Below are 17984 nucleotides of genomic sequence, written 5' to 3'. Positions count from 1 at the left end.
TAACGACCCGAGGCTAATCAATAACTTAGTCTTGTTTACCCTCCCTTGCCATCAAAACAATGCACTGTGGATGGATTTTGTCCCAAAAAACTCATGTTCCGTATGAGCACTGGTACAGGTACATGTACATGTATACACAATGACACTGGGACAGCCAATAAAATACAAATGTAGTCTAGTTTATAACCCCTTGCTCAGCCCCACAATTAAAAAGGTCAATGGCATGGCTTAATCTCATACATGTACAGGTACATGTACATTGTACATGTACACGTATGCATGTACGTGTTCTACATCCCTCCCCCTGTACATGCAAAAATTGCATGTACAGCTTTAATCCTGCAAAATTCTCCAGCAATCACTGTCAATATGTTGAGGCAGAGCCAACGACATCCTGGAGCAATTCGCAGGATTCAAATGTAATCTTAGGCCTAAATTTATGCACGGCTGACCATAAACAACAGAAGGTCCGGCCCAATTAGAACTTGATACAGTGCATCCTCCAAAATCAGCCACACATTTGTAAGGTACCATGTAGCCTCAATCCTGCAAAATCCTCCATTCTTCAAAGAGTATTTTGCCGGCTTTGGGAAGATTAAGGTTAACACATCAGTTACATGTAGTTCAGGCCAAAAAAAAAGTCTCCGGTTTCTGGTATGCGCGCACGTGGCAATAGCCATGCGCATCGGCAAAATGAAAAAGGTTTTTTTTTAATGAAAGATGATGTCTCAAAACAGCCAAACTCACTGGTTTGACTGGAATCCTGTTGCTGCACAATTTTAACATGTTTTTAGATTGCGTTATGGTCGAGAAAAATAAGCTTTTTTTTATGTGGCCTCTCTGGACTCCCATATATTTGCATTAAGTTTAGTCGGGCACCATTTGCAGTCATCAGCCGACATTTGAAGCAAAAAAATCAGGTTAAAAAAAAAAAAAAAGCTGTGTCGCCGCACCACTTTTTGGGCAAGCTCCATACCAGAAACCGGAGACTTTTTTTTATTGGCCTAACACATGTAGTACTGCATAGGTGTGCATAGGTGTGCACTGTACTGTGCCTGATCTTTGCAGAATTTTACTTTTAGCTCACCAGAATAATTTTCGAAGTGTTAACAATCAACAAGACTTTTTTTTACAACTGGCCTTAGGATGCTGCTGATGCTGTCTTCCACCAAACCTCAATGCCATTCATCTAATGACCATCATCACAGTATAGATTACCAGCAAGTGTTGTTCTATGCGGATGACTCATAACTCGACTTCAACCCTAATGGGAAAAGCCACCCTTAAACACAATGCATTTATATTGACATTTGAATATCGGCTACTGGTTTTAAAAACAACAACTGTGGTTGAAATTGGACTGGGTGATAAACATGAATTATCAGTGTTTATGTGAATAGTGCCTCATTGATGTCATTGACACCTGGTTCATGAAAGAGTCATCTCTGAAATATGTACCGTTTTTTTATGGCCTGAAAAGTGAATGAATTTTAGCCTCTGATTCCATTGGGATCGAGAACATTTGGGCTTTTGGGGTCAGATGCCAAGATGAGTCGGAATTTATTTAGTTGAAATGTGTATGTATTCCACCTTTTAAAGGTGTCACTGTTGCACGTTTTCACAAAATTACAACATCATATCTTATTGAACTATTTTGAATTACATGTACTGGCTGCAAGTGCCAGACTATAATTCCTTTCTCGCTGGGTAGGCTGGTTCCCGCCTCACAATCAGTATCAATACATACATGTATGTACTGACCGGGAGCCAGTCTGCTCGTAAAGCAGATCTGTTTGTGTTCAGAACAAAACCTTTTTTTTCCCAGCCGGTTGCAGACATCCAAACTAAGGGAAAAAAGTGGGTTTTTTTTTGTTGGAATAAAACAATCAAGTTGGAAATCTCAATAAAAAAATAAAAAATTTGTTGAAGAGCACTAGGGAATGCACCTTTAAGTGTCGTGTCATGTACATGTACATGTACATGTACTCCCATGAAGACAAAATATACCACACTGCATATGGTATAGAAATCATAACTCTGGGATCATGTACATGTAGAACCATTGATGGCTTTAACATTCATTTTGTCTGGGCCATGTTCCGGTGCCAAAACTTCGGTTCATTTCAACCGCCACGCTTGTCTATCACTCACTACATGAATGCGCTAGCTGGCAGTTCCCTCGTTTCTCTTGCAGTTGCAAAAAAGCGTCTGATATTAATACTTGGGGGATAGAAACACTTCCACGGTTCAGCGAAGCGAGACCCGTCCGCTATTAATGGAAAGGATCCTGCCACAATGATAGGGAGGATTCGATGATTAAAACAAGAGTTACTTTATATCAATAACTACTGGAATTATTTGAAATTAATGAGATGTTCATGTACATTAAGTACATGTACATTGTACATGTACATGTAATTTTTATGCATTGTACATGTACATGTATTTTTTATGTACTGTACTGTACATGTACATATTGTATTTGAATAAAATGTTCAGATTCAGGTATTTTTCTAAGCTGGCGTGCACCCCTTTATGTGTATTTTGCAGTACAGGAAGCTACCGGCACATTCATAATGACCATCTGTGCAATAACAATGTGGGTCAGAATCAATCATTGCCCTTAACTGTAACCCAATCCTGGGCTCTCTGCATATATAGAGGGCCCTTGATAATCATGTAGGACAGGCTGTTCACTCTAATTCCCAGAACAACAGACAATAGCCTGAAGATGAATATTGTATGTGGTAGGGTACATGTAATTACTGCACAGATGCTTTGCATACGAATCATCTGCGTACATGCAGGTACGGTACATGTACCTAGTACAGTGCATTCGACTTTTCCATGTGCCTTACATGTACATTTACATACATGTACATGTACAGTCGAGTCTCGTTATAACAAACTCGTTCGGACCTATCTAAATTGTTTGTTATATCAGAATTTTGTATTAAGAGGAAAATTCATTGTGCACATACATTTGTAAATGCACAGTCGGGACCAAGGCTTTATGTTTGTTATAACCAGAATTTTTGTATTAACAGAGTTTGTACTAACGAGAGTCGACTGTATGTACAGTTTGCATGCGTGTACATGTACAATGTACTGGTACTGTTATTGACCTCTTGACAAGGAGTCCCACTCATTGGATGAACTGCACTAAGAACATTCAAGTTGGATATTTGCACATGAACCCATACAAGGACATACATGTACTGATCTTCGACAGTTCTGGATGGAACTCAGTCATCAGACAATGCCCAATTACATGTATGTACAGTGTACGCATTTTTGCAGACTTGTGGAAAATCTGCACTGTACAAACATGTACCGGCATACATATCATCTTGTACCGGTACATAATCATTAACATACATGTACATGTGCACGTACGAAACAGCGAGTTAGTCTAGCATCTGAGACCCAAGGTACGATCTTGTGTCATATCACATTCCAACGAAGGCATCAACTTTCTGGCTGCATTTCCTGTAACTATAGACCTTCCTTATTGCACTAGCAGTGATGCCGAGCTATTTTATCAGGGCAGAACAGACAACTCCTGTGTCGTATTAAAATTCTGCGCTATCGCACCAGCCAATCAAAGAGCCACATTTAACTTTTTTAATAGGCCTGTCCCGAATACACAGAATTTGGTTTGGTTATTTGGGAATAAAAACTATACACACGACTGTGATGTTATTCTAATCGTTAAGTTGCAGCACTTTATTGTTAAAGCAATTGACAGAAAAATACTTAGGCCTACTGCAGAACACTCTAGGCTCTAGCGGCCGACAGCATCGATTGTCGCACACGAATTTTAACTGGCGCGCTTTACATGCAACTTTTCACCGGTGCGGCACAGCATGCTGTTGCAGCTGGCACATGTAGTCTAAAACTTGATCGGCGAGTTTTGAACACTCGAAGATTTGGTCAAACGCCGCTACTGGGTCTGTTTTGAATAACGGAATACCAAAATATTTGGAAGTGGACAGCCAGGTACACACGTACTTTTTAATAATTTTTAATCACCAAAAGTACTGCAGCTGTCCTAATGTTTCGGTCTTAAGATTTAAAGCAAGTTTTAATGTTTGATATTGCCTTTCCAAAGTTTGTAACACTAACAGCACTGTGTTGACATACAGTGCCTATCCAGGGGAACCTGATGACCTCTCATGACCCGACATGACCTTGGTTGACCCACCCATTGTTTTGACTGGGTCTCTCCCATCCATCAACAGGAAATTACAGGAGCTGGGGAGACCCAAGGCCACAGCACATGTGTGGGCTACTGCAGGAAGGTCCCCTAGGTGAAGGATCTTTTGGCTGTCAGCCAGATCGTGGCCAGATAAAACATTTGTGCACCTTCAATGCATGCAATGTGGAGTGCATCTGAAATGGGAATCCTTATCGGCAAAGACTCCAAATGGAGCGATTTGGAGGATGCTCATTTGCTTATCAGAGGATTTGCATTCGTAAGTGTGGCTGCTCTCCCCAGTCCATGCAGTACAGTGAACACAGACAAAGCGAATATTGACTGTTTTGTAGTGAACAGAAAGCTAAAAGTGCAACCTTTGAGCTGCTTTGCGATAATGACCTGGATGTACATACATGTAATCAGCTATGCACAAAAAAAATTGCCAAGCATGTACATGTATGTATGTAGTTAATAGCTCTTAACAACAGTGCCAAATTTCATGGCACATACGGTACATGTAAGCACACCAGTTTCTGTTTACAGAGCCTACATCTACTTCAAGACCGTAAGCAGTATAAACACAGCAAAAGGAATGCTTGAAGGTATCTCAGAGGAAAAGTTGCTTAAAATTTAAGCAATTATTGCATCGAAGATTAAACTTAAACTGTCGTCGCATCAATAGAAATCTCCATGCACTCAGCAACCGTTAGTACCGTACATGATCCACGCCATGAAATGGTGCTAGGTTAGCACAATTTTCTGCTATGCACATGTAGCTCAACTATACTGTTAAGCAGCATAATGAAATCAGCCCCATGTCACCAGCCAAAAAGTCATAGGGCAAATGCTGTGTGTGACTGGTTCCCACACAAATTTGTTCAGCACAAAAACGCTCTGCTCATCAATAACAGCTTAAAACCAACGTGCACAGATCACTGCTGTTTTGCAAATTCTAGCTGCCGTAAGGCCTAGGCTGGTTCATATTATAATTCACACGCAAATTTCAGTGCGCAGCAACTTCGTTTGGGTAACGGCAAATTTCACAATATTGACTTCATGAAATTCGCTTCGCTTTTGCTTGAAGTGCATACCGGTAGGAACCAGTCTCCAATCTTGCCAAAAACAAATTCTCAGCAATATAATTTATAAAAAGCAGCCCTGCCTTGTTTTGTCTATTGTTTAATTTATGCCCCCTCCTGGACCAGCTCCAAAAATGGAGTCCCCTGTTCCACCGAGCCAACAATTTCAAATTGCCTTTTTCCTCCAGAACAATGCAAACCTGCTAACCACAATGATGAATGAAAAAAAAATCTGGCTCCACCTTCAACAACCTTGGAAACTTTCCCAATTGTTATCCAACAATCAAACACATGTGTCATCAAACTCAGCTATGGGTATATTTCCCAGACTGACTACCAGTACATGATCCACTGCACAGGGGCCAATGGGTTACATCAAGAACTAGTCCGAAAATTTGGGACTCTCAATACTGTGTATGAGAGTCCAAAAACTTAAGGCACTGAAAACATGCAAATCAAGAAAATAGACTGGCGCCTAAAACAACCAGTCCAAGACAGCTTCAGTACTGCATCAATCAACCATGCCAAAAGAATTTAAGAAACATGTGGCATGAAGTGGGAACTAGTCTCAATTTACTACACATTTCTCCATAGTTAAGCCACCAGACTATTGACACTGAAAAGAAGTCAGTCTTTTCAAATAGTTGGACCATGGTTGGACATGTACCAGTCTAGTATTTAGCCCCATTTTGAAATCACTTGACTTCCCTCTCATGTGCAAAATATTGAAGAAAAGTCTCCTTAAAAAATTGAATTGAGTCTGCAAACTTGGTTGGTGAAATACTGAGGACATTTTCTTTGCCCCAGTGGAATTTTTTGAGAAATTTGCTGGCTAAACTGTGAGTAAAGTGGGCCTGATTTAGTTTTGCATGTTTCAGAGCACTCCAGAGCCCTGTCTGTTCAAGAACATGCAATCCTTTCCCCTAAACTTAACAACCAGGAGGTATTGAACACCACAAATGCAACATTGCATTTGACCCACCTCTGTGACATCCATGACCTTGATAGCTGCCAGTTGACCTGTCTTGACATGGCGACCCTGGGAAAGACAAACAAAGAATCCCACACAATCAGTACATTATTCTATTTTATTTCAGCCACATCCAACAGCGCAAGCGCCAATAACAGGATGGATAAATGGAGAGAAGCCAATGAGAAGAAGTTACAGTTTTCAGGCAGGGACTGAAAACCCAATCCACATATTGGCCCAGGCGGGATTCGAACCCGGGTCACAGCGGTGGAAGGCGAGGAAAGTACCGCTACGCCAACCTGACTCTTATAAAATATACAGCGTGCGGTATGCAGTTTACTTGTTTAAAACCTAGGCTACATTTATACTTTTTTTGTCCGTTTCCAACTTTTGAAACAGTAAAGGGGAATGTGTACGTTTCAAATTGAAACTGATGTTTGTGTTCAGCCATTAGGCCAAGCATGCCATGTTTGGCCTGAACTTACGTTTCAACTAATTCTGGCAAATGTAGCACGATACATGTAAGAGACGGAACGACCCCCTTCCCCCCCCCCCCCCCCTCCTTAGTATTGGTCATTGTGTTACCACAATCTCAGAAATTCTGTTGAGATATCTAGGGGGCACCAGTATGCATTAGGTAACATTAGTCTAGGGTTTGCATGGGGTATAGCGAGATTGGGGGGGGGGGGGTTACCCCTTTGTCTCAAATTGTGCTGGGTATAATTTCTGGTTCAGGAAAGGGCTCTGGAAAAACACTATGGAATACTTATTTCTGCATTTGATTTTAAAAGAATGCAGAATAAAAACAAGTCAGGTGTGTTTACAAACACAAATGCCCCGCAACCGTGACTGTTTCCATGACATAACACCACTCTAACATCAACTTACATGTACCTTGGTCAAATGGAACGTTCATTGACAGCATTAGTGTCTTCTGTAGGTTTTATATGAATTAATCCCTAATCCCTATGATCTCAGAATAAATACAAGATTTCTATTGTTTTAGCCACTGTGACCTTGACCCTTGACCTTTCGACCCCCAATGCGATAGGCTTCTTAGGATTGCCAAGGACAATCCACAAACCAAATTTGAAATTCATATGTAAAGTATATCTCAAGTTATCACGCTGACAACATTTCTTTTGTTTTTGCCACTGTGACCTTGACCCTTGACCTTTTGGCCCCAAATGCAAAAGGCTTCTTAGGATTGCCAAGGACAATCCACAAACCAAATTTGAAGTTCATATGTAAAGTATTTCTCAAGTTATCGCGCTGACAAAATTTCTATTGTTTCAGCCACTGTGACCTTGACCCTTGACCTTTCGGCCCCAAATGCAATAGGCTTCTTAGGATTACCAAGAACAATATACAAACCAAATTTGAAGTTCATATGTAAAGTATTTCTCAAGTTATCGCGCTGACAAAATTTCTTTTGTTTTAGTCACTGTGACCTTGACCCTTGACCTTTTGGCCCCAAATGCAAAAGGCTTCTTAGAATTGCCAAGGACAATCCACAAACCAAATTTGAAGTTCATATGTAAAGTATTTCTCAAGTTATCGCGCTGACAAAATTTCTATTGTTTCAGCCACTGTGACCTTGACCCTTGACCTTTTGGCCCCAAATGCAAAAGGCTTCTTAGAATTGCCAAGGACAATCCACAAACCAAATTTGAAGTTCATATGTAAAGTATTTCTCAAGTTATCGCGCTGACAAAATTTCTATTGTTTCAGTCACTGTGACCTTGACCCTTGACCTTTCGGCCCCAAATGCAAAAGGCTTCTTAGGATTACCAAGGACAATCCACAAACCAAATTTGAAGTTCATATGTAAAGTATTTCTCAAGTTATCGCGCTGACAAGATTTGTCCGGACACACACACCCACACACACACCCACACACCCACCCACCCACGGAAGGACAAGGCGGAAACAGTATGCCCCTTCGGCTTCGCCGCGGGGCATAAAAATAGAATATTTTGAGTTGGGGAGGGGCGGGGTCGGGTAGGGGGGGATGCACACCTCTTATAATATCCATTGTAATAACACCACACTGTAAAATGTACTCCTCATACTGTGTACATTCGTTTAGTATTTGACCCTAACAAGCTGATTAATGTTGTAAGTGCCCTTGTCATTAAAGACCTAATATCATGCTTCCGCCATTTTAGTCATGTTCCCTGTATCCAATAACAGTACTGAATGATAATGTTTTTGTGCAAAAAAGGAACCAGACTATTTTCCCTCCAGCCTCGCTTTGGTTACACTGATTTGAATGGGAAAAAAAATCAAATGGCTGCAACATGATTATGGTCTATTCTCACACTCTGTAGTGATTTCCATTTAATCCTTCATGGCATGTTAGCCCAGGGTCAGACTTGTGTTGTCTGCAAACACCCTTGTTAGACTAATGCTGTATTGTTACAATACATACAATGCAATTGCCCCTTACATGTATGTACTTGTACATGTAGTGATGTACGTACATGTACATGTACCATCACTCCTTTGTATGGGTACCACCACAGAGCACTGCAGCCGAGTGCTAACACAAAACGTACATACCGGTAACGTATACCAGTACCGTAAGGCCTATTTGTCAAAGGGATGACATTGTCAATTTCAAAAAAGTCTGAAAATGGGGTGATTCTCAGATTCAAAAAAATCTGAATTCAGACAAAAGACTGAAAAATCTCATGCCTGCTGTCACCAAATGATCAAACCAAATTATCTATCCACTAGGCTAGGTCTCAGGGTTTTAACTTACAAACCTTTGGGGGGGGGGGGGGGGACTACATGTATGACACAATAACTCACTGTTGTCAAGGCACCCCCCCCCCCCCCCATCACAGCTTGATGACATTTAAACCCACCACATTATCATACAGGTAACACAAAGCTCCTGCTGCCTGTTCAGTGTTAACACAATTTCCGATCCGAGGCACGTAGCAGATTTTTTTTTTATCCATGAAAGGGTTCTTTCACGACTTCCCTTCCACGTAAAAAAAAAATCCCCTGCCAGGAATATAATGCAGTACACTTACACACATGTCAAAGGGATTTGGAAAATGTTGACCTCTCGTAAACCCAGATGTGTGCGTATTTCATGCAGGAATTTAAAAGTAGGCCTACTGTCAACACCGCCAAAAAAAGGAAAAGGCCCCCTTCCTCATTTGAGGGGTCATTTTTTAAACTCTAATTGTCTTATAATAATGTCATTTAGAATGTTGTGCTCTACATACCCTGTTTGTAACATGTACCAAAGACTGTAAATCGTCCAACACTGACAACATTGAAAAATGATGCAGTTTAAAAAAGTTGCAATTTTAAAGAGTACGCGAGTGGAAATTGCTGCGTGACAACGTCACATTGTCCGCAACAAATTGCTGCGTGACAACGTCACATTGTCCGCAACAAATGTCAGGAAATATCGATGGCACATGCGAAATTGAATTACCGGCGCTTTGTTTGGGCATTGTGCAGTCGATAGGGGTCAATTATGGGCATGTGTGTTTGCGCTAAGCAGTTTCTCCTCAAGTAATCTTTAAATTTGCAACCTTTCAAAGTGCATAATTTTTCGTATAAACCATTGTCAATCTTGGACAAAAGTACCGGTGCGGCACATCCCATGTCACAAGTTATGCAGGGCAGTATAGAATGGTTCACTCTTTATTCTGATTCAGATCAGCCCTACTATTTTTTCCACAAGTTTTTACTAGCTGACACCAGGTGAAACCAAGTTCCCACCAGATGACAAAGGCTCCGTGTGGTAAAAGATGGAATAACAATGCAAATTGCAAAACGCATACAAACGGATTCTGTTGCAACAAAAATGCTTTCAACCCGTACCGTACATGTCCACCATTTTGACCTTGCATGGATTGGGAACCCACCATAATCTTTTGTGCTCGCCTAAGGGTCCATGATGAGGACTACCAATTATATTTATCGAATTTTACGGGTGGGTTTATAACGTGTACGAAGAAGAGCAACAAAAGAGGCATGCAATGCATTGTGAGCAGCTGTTGGATAGGTTGAGCAAAGATTTAAGGCTCAGATCTAAGGGCCTTAGTAAGGCCACCAGACATGTTAAGCATTTGGCATGTTTATGATGTTGTACACCTATGTATCAAAGGGCTCATTGTCTGGTTGTTAGCTGTACAATATTTATGATGAATTTGTGCATGATCCGTGTACATGTGTACAAATGTACACTGTATGTACGGTAACTAATTGTGATGCGAGCTGTTTCTAAATGTACCTTTCACTCATGAATGTTCTTTCTCAATACATTGTACATGAATACAAGTATATGAATGTCATTGTGGGTACCGTGTATGTGCTGAACTAATTTAGTGCAAAATTAATTGTTTGGCTACAGAATAAACTGCATTACATTGAACTTGTACCGGAACATTGTAAACGGAAAGGCAATGAAAGTGATAGGCATCAGTTCATTACACTATCATAGGACAATGCACACTGCAAAGGGTACATGCAGAGTTGATAGAGTACGGGTCTTGGACTAAATTGTGAATTCCCATTGCAGTTATACCGGTACATACGTGTGTTTTTTTTTTCTGTATTTTGTTTTTGATGGACCCTGCTGAATCCAGCAAAATCTTACAAATCAAGTATGTAAGTGTGGAAGCCTGCTGAATTTTGTGGAACATGGCGACTATTTACTGCCCACTGTTGGTTGCGTATTGTTTTAGGAGGATTGGGGGGGGGGACCAAATATTTAGTAAATTGAAGTCTCCTTTCATGCATACACTGTAACTTCCTTGCACACTGTACATGAGGAAATGGGGTGATGATTCAAAGCAAATCATTGATCCCAAGTGGAATCTGAAACCCCTCATTGGAAAATAATTGAACTTTGCCCCTGGGCCACACAAAGGGATACTTTACACAGGGTTTGTTGTTTGCACTCATGTCAAGTTGGGTTTCAATATCTGGACTTCATCACCTACATGTAAAATAGGGGCCGGATTATTAACTTGCAGAGCTTGTTTACTGACCCAAATCACAGCACCCCAGACTTGCTATTGTCTGCTAATCTTTACAGATTTGTAGTTGACAACACAAGCTTGCCAAAAAAAAGAAGGTTCAACACAACTGTTTGTATTTAGGAGGTGAGGGTACAATTTTAAGCATGTATGTATACGTGTACACACCCATGTTTGTTTTACATACGCTATGTGGACATTCCTTTGTTTTCGTGTAGTTAAGAAAACTCGCTACAAAAAATAACTTTACTTAAACTGTGAAAACTCTTTCAACCCATTTTTTTTCTATGATTCCCTATAGTGTTTCTCTTCATTCTGCTACAGATAAACCTAACCCAAAAATGCCTCTAAACCTGTTTTCCAGAAAGGGCAAAACCTTATGTGGACACGGCTTAGTCCACATAAGGTTAACACAACCTGCATTATGTGGACCTCTTTTGTTCACAAGTCCACATAGGGTATGTAACACAAACTCACACTGGTACATGTACCGGCAGGTACACACATGTATGTACTTCAAATTTAGGCCCTGTGCGTATTGTCATGCAACATTAATGTTCACATGATGCGCCAAGAATTTGACACAGAGAATTTGGATGAGTCATATGTACTTGTATGTGCATTTTTTTACTTTCGACTTGTGTGGAGATGGCGACTGAAGGGTCACAAGTACCAGTAAAGGTACATCATGTCTTCACGTAGGCATGTACAAATGTACTGTTACACTGTATGTCAAATCCATGTTGATAATCATTGAAACAGTGATGTACATGTACACAGAGCTCTGTGAATAGAATCATATGAAATTCCAGGCTTGCACAGTATCCCAAGTTTTTCAGTCTGTAAATTTCACAAAAAGGCAGGCCTCCTTGGCAGGCAAACATGTCGCGTACATTGTACATGGACCTGGCATATCCTGAGCTACAAATGTCACACACCTTCAGTTCCTGTGGCCAGGATATCCCAGCCAGTGTGGATAACGCATGCAGGAAATGTGGGCATCTGACACTAGTCAACTGTTTTGTTATGATGTACATTGTCCACAATGTACATTGTTGTGTACCGTACATCTTGTTCTGTGACTGTGAGTGTGAATTTACACATAAAATTTGAAACCTGTAGGCCTACAGGCAGAATTTTGCTACACATGTAGAACATCTACCGTTACGGTTGTGGAGTGTCATGGCCTAGCGGTTGAGAACACCGGACTCACGCCCGGTGTTTCAGAGGCAACAGTGGCGTGGGTTCGAGCCCTGGCCCGGACACTTGTGCCCTTAAGCAGGGCACTTAACCATTATTGCTTCGTCCTTCGGATGGGACGTTAAGCCGGAGGTCCTGTGTGTTGTAGTTAAGGCCTAACGCACGTAAAAGAACCCAGTAACACTCATCGCTAAGATAAGGGGTTTGCCCCGGTGTTTCTGACCTCCTAGTTATACTCCCTTGTGGAAGACCTTAGGAGAAGAACCAACCAAGTACCAAGTACCAAGTTACAGTGCTACCTTTCTGAATCCTACCAAATCCTCTGTCGAATATTTTATGTGTACCAAATGTACTACAATACATTTACATGTGCTTTCATTTGGCCTCCAGTGCGTTGTGATGTGATACGTGGCTGGGCTGTGCAGTACAAAACATTTTGGCTGATTTTGAAGGATCTAGGATAGGTAGCAGCCATCTTAGAGGGCAATGCCTTTGTTTTCCTGGAATATGCAGGAGTGAACCTTTTGCACATTCATTGTTACTGAATAAAAATAACAAGATGCCCTGTAAGATGGCCACTACGCATGAAAGGTCTATTGTTAATTATGCTCGCCTGTTTTTTTGGTTGAAAATCTTCCTACCGGTCGGTAAATCATTAAGAGGAATGTACATCATTGGCTTTTGCTGTAATTTTCAGAAATGAACTATTTGAGGGGTTAGTATAATACTAGATAAAATATTGTTACACTGACATGTTTGAAGTTTTGTGTTCTAAAATGCTGGAAAAACCAAGAAAAACAAAAATGTTCAAGTAGTCTGGTTCCCTGACTCCACTAAAGACAAAATGGATCCATTTATAGATGCCGGAAAATTGTAAGGTAAGGGAACCAGTTTAGCTGACCTGCACCCGTTCATGAACATGAAACCAATAAGAAAACAAAATTTGGACTGAAGAAATGGTAAATTTTGAGCAGTAGTTGCTAAATAGTTAGGTTTTTCCAACGGTGGTCGGCCGACCACTGTTGGAAATGTATACAAAAATACAATTTTCTTGAAAATGACTTCACACCAGGTGCCATAATTTTACAGGGTGCTTTAGACTGTCATTTACCAACATACTAGCAAGGCATTTCGTAAAAACTTGGTAGTTTTATTTTTCGATGTTTGCAAATCTTGTATATTCCCTTTAAGTACATATGTATGGTTTGAAGCCCATGCTCCTGAGCATGCAAGCACACGAGGACCCCATCCTGTAAAATCTCCCAAAACCTTAGTGGATTTTGCAGGATAATGGGCAGTACGGTACACTAAACATTCCTGCATGTGCGTGCATGCATTCACTGCCATCATCTCACTTCCTGCACACACCGAGGGGGAAATACCCAAGGGTGTGAACCCAAAGTGAGATTTTATTTGCCCTCGGATCTGGAGGCAGTGGAGTGTGTTTGCTGGAGAAACACAAGGCCGTGGACTGGAACGCATCACATCCAGGCAAAAACTGGTTGTGATTGGACGACAGGGTGCCATCCAGGAAGAAGAAACGGGGAAGCTGTATTGAATGTGTGAAGAAAAAAATTGTCCTAGAAATTCAAGTACACGCCTTTGTGTGCATACATGTACTTAAAGGGGCACGCAGCCAAATGCTAGTCAAAACAGCGGCGGGCTAGTCAAACTATTCCTTAAGTAGCAAATCCCAACACCATATATGGTAGACCCATGAACGTGGCTTGTAAACTACGCCACGCTCTGTACATGTTCGAACCAAGGGAAATCGTCCTTCCGTGACAAAGACTGAACATTGCCTTACCATGTGATAAGTATTCACATATCAAGCTTTCTTCAACATGTTGAAATCTGCTTTTACGCCAAATCTGGCATTTAAACGAAATTCGAGGTAAAATCTGGCAAGATCTCAACGTCCTGCAACCTCCTCCTGATGCATGTGATTTACTACGTGATAAATGCTGCAGATAATTTGGTATCGCACTGATGCTCCGGGCATTCCTTTTGTCCGGATCATAAGTGCGATTCCAAATTATTAGCTGCGTTTATCACGTGGTCTCGTTATTGGCCAATCAGACGCCCCCTATCATATGCGCCGCATGAAGCAGACGGGTAGCTCGGAGGGCTCCGATAATTTTGCACGCAAATGACCCTGGGTACTTGTCCAGGGTCATTTGTCAGGGTCACTTGTCAGGTTAAAATCTAATTTTTACACGTTCGTATGGGTCTTCATTGATGGCAAATTTCGTCGAAATGACACATCCTGAACACGCGGACAGACAACTTTAGATTTCTAGGTGAGTACTCAACATCCATACGAAATTATGTATGGCGGATCGATTTCGCTAGGTTCGAAAATACACAACAGCGTGGTGTTGTATACAACGCCACATTCACGGGTCTACATATATGGTAAACTGTACACATAAACAGTTGGACTCTGTTTATTTGTGGTATGCCTAACCCCATGTGAAGCACAATTCAGTTTACTAGTGCAGTACATGTACTCATCCAAACAGATTCCAACAAAGCCTGATGTTGGAGTTTGGCTGGTTAGGGATCGTTAGGATTAAGGATGAACAGTAATTGGTTAAAAAAAGCCTCACAAAGCTTGATCGCTGTGTTTCAACTAATTATTTGACTGAAACCAAGTTAGAAATACAGGTATACAAAATTATTTGAAAGTGCACAGTCCTAAATCCAATTTTCATTTTCCAAAGCACACATGTTTGTGTCATACTCACCTTGTACACTTGGCCGTAGGTTCCATTGCCAACAACTTCCATCAAATCAAAGATTCCGGCAGGATCCTGGGGTTTAAAAGATTGAAAATGTCGCTGAAATTAGTAAAAGATCGTCTGATTGAAAGATTGATTACTCACGACTAATAAAGTAAAATGTTAAAAGGTATGTGGCTACAATGAAACACGTATGACTGAAAAGTATTTAATAATAATAATAATGAAGTCTTATATAGTGCACGTATCTACCAACAATTACGGTACTCAAGGCGCTGGAAATTATGTCTTTTATTAAGGAAAGGTAAATAAAGTTTATGAGAAATATGAGACCCATTATGTAGCACCTAATAAGGGTTTACAAGGTGCTGAGAAAGTATGTACTGATATACTCACATTAAACAAGCGCACTATCTCCCTTAACTTTTGATTATTGTTGGACATGTATACCAACAATAAAAAAAATTATTCAACATTTTATCAAAAACATGAATGGAAAGACTGTGGATATCGTCTGACCCTTTAAAAAGTATGTGACCCTACATCTACATGTGAGCACTCACTTTTAATTTGGGTTTGACAACGCGCGTGTGTTGCAAAGCCTTAGGCCTAATTTTCTGTGCCGATTTAGGAAGACGAGGATAGGGCCTACCTTTATTTTTACTTCATTTAGCATGATACGATTGTGAATATAATAGCCCACAGTCATGACAGTACAAACTACATGTATATTGTATTATATTTTATATTTAAAAAAAAAAAAAAAAAAACATTTCCAAAAGGGAAAATGCAATCTATCTGTGTATGACTATGACTATGGGAGTCTATGAGTGATGAGTATGACTATGATATGAGATTCACACTTGCAGACTTTACTCTTTTGTCTTCTACAATGTAGGCCTATGTGTTGCACTGAAGTCTGCAACTGCTTGTCATGCTTGTTCATCCCATTGTTCAATAAGCACGCATTGTACAACACAGATACACACTGTACTGACAACTGACCATGATGCAAACACATGTAGTCTACGTCTAGTAACATGTTGGCCTCAATGATCTAGTTGGGTTGGGTAGTTCATCTTCATAATAATTAGGGGGAAAAATCAAAATACATTATTTCCTCGGAACGTCAATTGATGTGAAACAAAATCTTACCCTCAAGCTTGACAGATCAATGTCGTCCAAACTTCGCATCGACGCCATGGCTAATAAAAAAGGTAATTTTTTTTAACAGATTCTGCGAGTTCTTCAAGTGACGACCATTGCCTTATTTTGTACACTAAGCAGCGGAGGTCCGAACCTTTCCAAGATCATGAACACAATTCGTGGTATCCCTCTGGTGCTCTTGATAATCTTCGATCGCTCTCCCAGCCTGCTTACAAATCCATCAACACGACAAAGTCGCCAACAAGCGAGTGTGTAGAGTGCACGAAAGTGGGCCAGCTTTTTCGGGGGTGACTAACCATCCACTTCCGCTTAGGAATTCCGATCGAATCTAGAGTGATTCACGGCAAAAAATTCTCCGTGGCCATCACAGTAAACCATTATTGCATTGTGCGATCGTCGTAGAAAAGAATATCCCATAGAATGCATGCATGTAAATATTGACGGTCGACACTGGTACCCGGCTATGCCGTCGTGTACGTTAACTGTTTACACGCCCCAAAAGGGAACCGCTGCTTCTGGATTGAGGGCGGGCTTTACTAAGTTCGGATCACCATTGCTTGCCAAAGAATCGTTTAGGGGTGCAGACCAGTAAATCGGTCCAAAATTGCCTACATGGATTTTTAGAGAAAAAAAATCCTCATTTTTAACCGATTTCACCCCAAATTTTCGTCCAAATTTCTCTTTGAAAAGCACATCTGTCCAGAAATCGAATTGAAATGTGTTCTAGGGTCCTATGGGCATCTTTCAAGCAAATTTGAAGAAATTTGATTTTTTTTGGGCCAAAATTGGAAAAAATGCAAGGGTTAAAAGACAAAATTATAGCTGCGGCTGTTTAAAGGGTTGAGGCAGTAAAATGGGTCCGAAGTAGCATGCGCCGGCCAAATCACGATTTGCATGCCCTTAAAACTCTTCAGTATTTCAGCATGCTGTGGGCCATGAACTTGAGGGTTTGTAAAAAAATATGGGTGGAAGCCGTGCACAGGACTGGGAACAAACATATCCAGCTAGTTTGCAGGCCTTCACACAGTTTGAAAAGTTGGTTTTAAATTGCGCGCTCCAGTTTTGAAATTGCGCACACTATTCAAAACGAATAAGGATCCGAGCATCACTCTCTTAAAGGGAATATACAACATTTGCAAACATCGAAAAATAAAACTATCAGGTTTTTACGAAATACCCTACTTGGATGTTGGTAAATGACAGTCAAAAGCATCCTGTAAAATTATGGCTCCTGGTGTGAAGTCATTTTCAAGAAATTGGCATTTTTGTATACATTTCCAACAGTGGTCGGCCGATCACCGTTGGAAAAACCTAACTATTTTTCAACTTCTGCTTCAAATTTACCATTTTATTCAGTCCAAATTTTGTTTGCTATTTGGTAACATGTTCATGAACGGGTGCAGGCCAGCTACACTGATTCCCTTACCTTACAATTTTCCGGCATCTATAAATTGATCCATTTTATCCTTAGTGGAGTTAGGGAACCAGACTACTTGAACATTTTCGTTTTTCTTGGTTTTTCCAGCATTTTCGAACACAAAACTTCAAACATGTCAGTGTAACAATATTTGACCTATTATACTAACCCCTCAAGTAGTTCATTTCTGAAAATTACAGCAAAAG

The 17984-nt window shown here is 40.6% G+C and overlaps 1 protein-coding gene across 4 annotated transcripts in view; it reads right to left on the bottom strand.

Annotated features, from left to right (window-relative positions):
* LOC119739682 (mitogen-activated protein kinase kinase kinase kinase 4-like) overlaps positions 1-16777 on the bottom strand; it is a 61659-nt gene extending 44882 nt beyond the window's left edge. For 2 of the 4 annotated variants that reach the window (XM_038214699.1, XM_038214700.1), the window contains exons 1-3: positions 16350-16777; positions 15201-15266; positions 6260-6316 (exon numbers count right to left, since the gene is read on the bottom strand). In XM_038214699.1, the coding sequence (XP_038070627.1) occupies positions 6260-6316; positions 15201-15266; positions 16350-16397 (171 nt within the window). In that variant the 5' untranslated portion in view covers positions 16398-16777. The remainder of the gene's footprint in view (positions 1-6259; positions 6317-15200; positions 15267-16349) is intronic. The other 2 variants (XM_038214701.1, XM_038214702.1) reach the window with 1 other exon arrangement.
* Between the last annotated feature and the right edge of the window lie 1207 nt (positions 16778-17984).

Source organism: Patiria miniata, unplaced genomic scaffold, assembly GCF_015706575.1.
Source record: "Patiria miniata isolate m_02_andy unplaced genomic scaffold, ASM1570657v1 HiC_scaffold_4, whole genome shotgun sequence".
In the NCBI taxonomy this organism is placed as follows: Eukaryota; Metazoa; Echinodermata; class Asteroidea; order Valvatida; family Asterinidae; genus Patiria; species Patiria miniata.
Note: the sequence above shows the minus strand (reverse complement) of the source record. Positions and strands in the feature narration are given on the sequence as shown.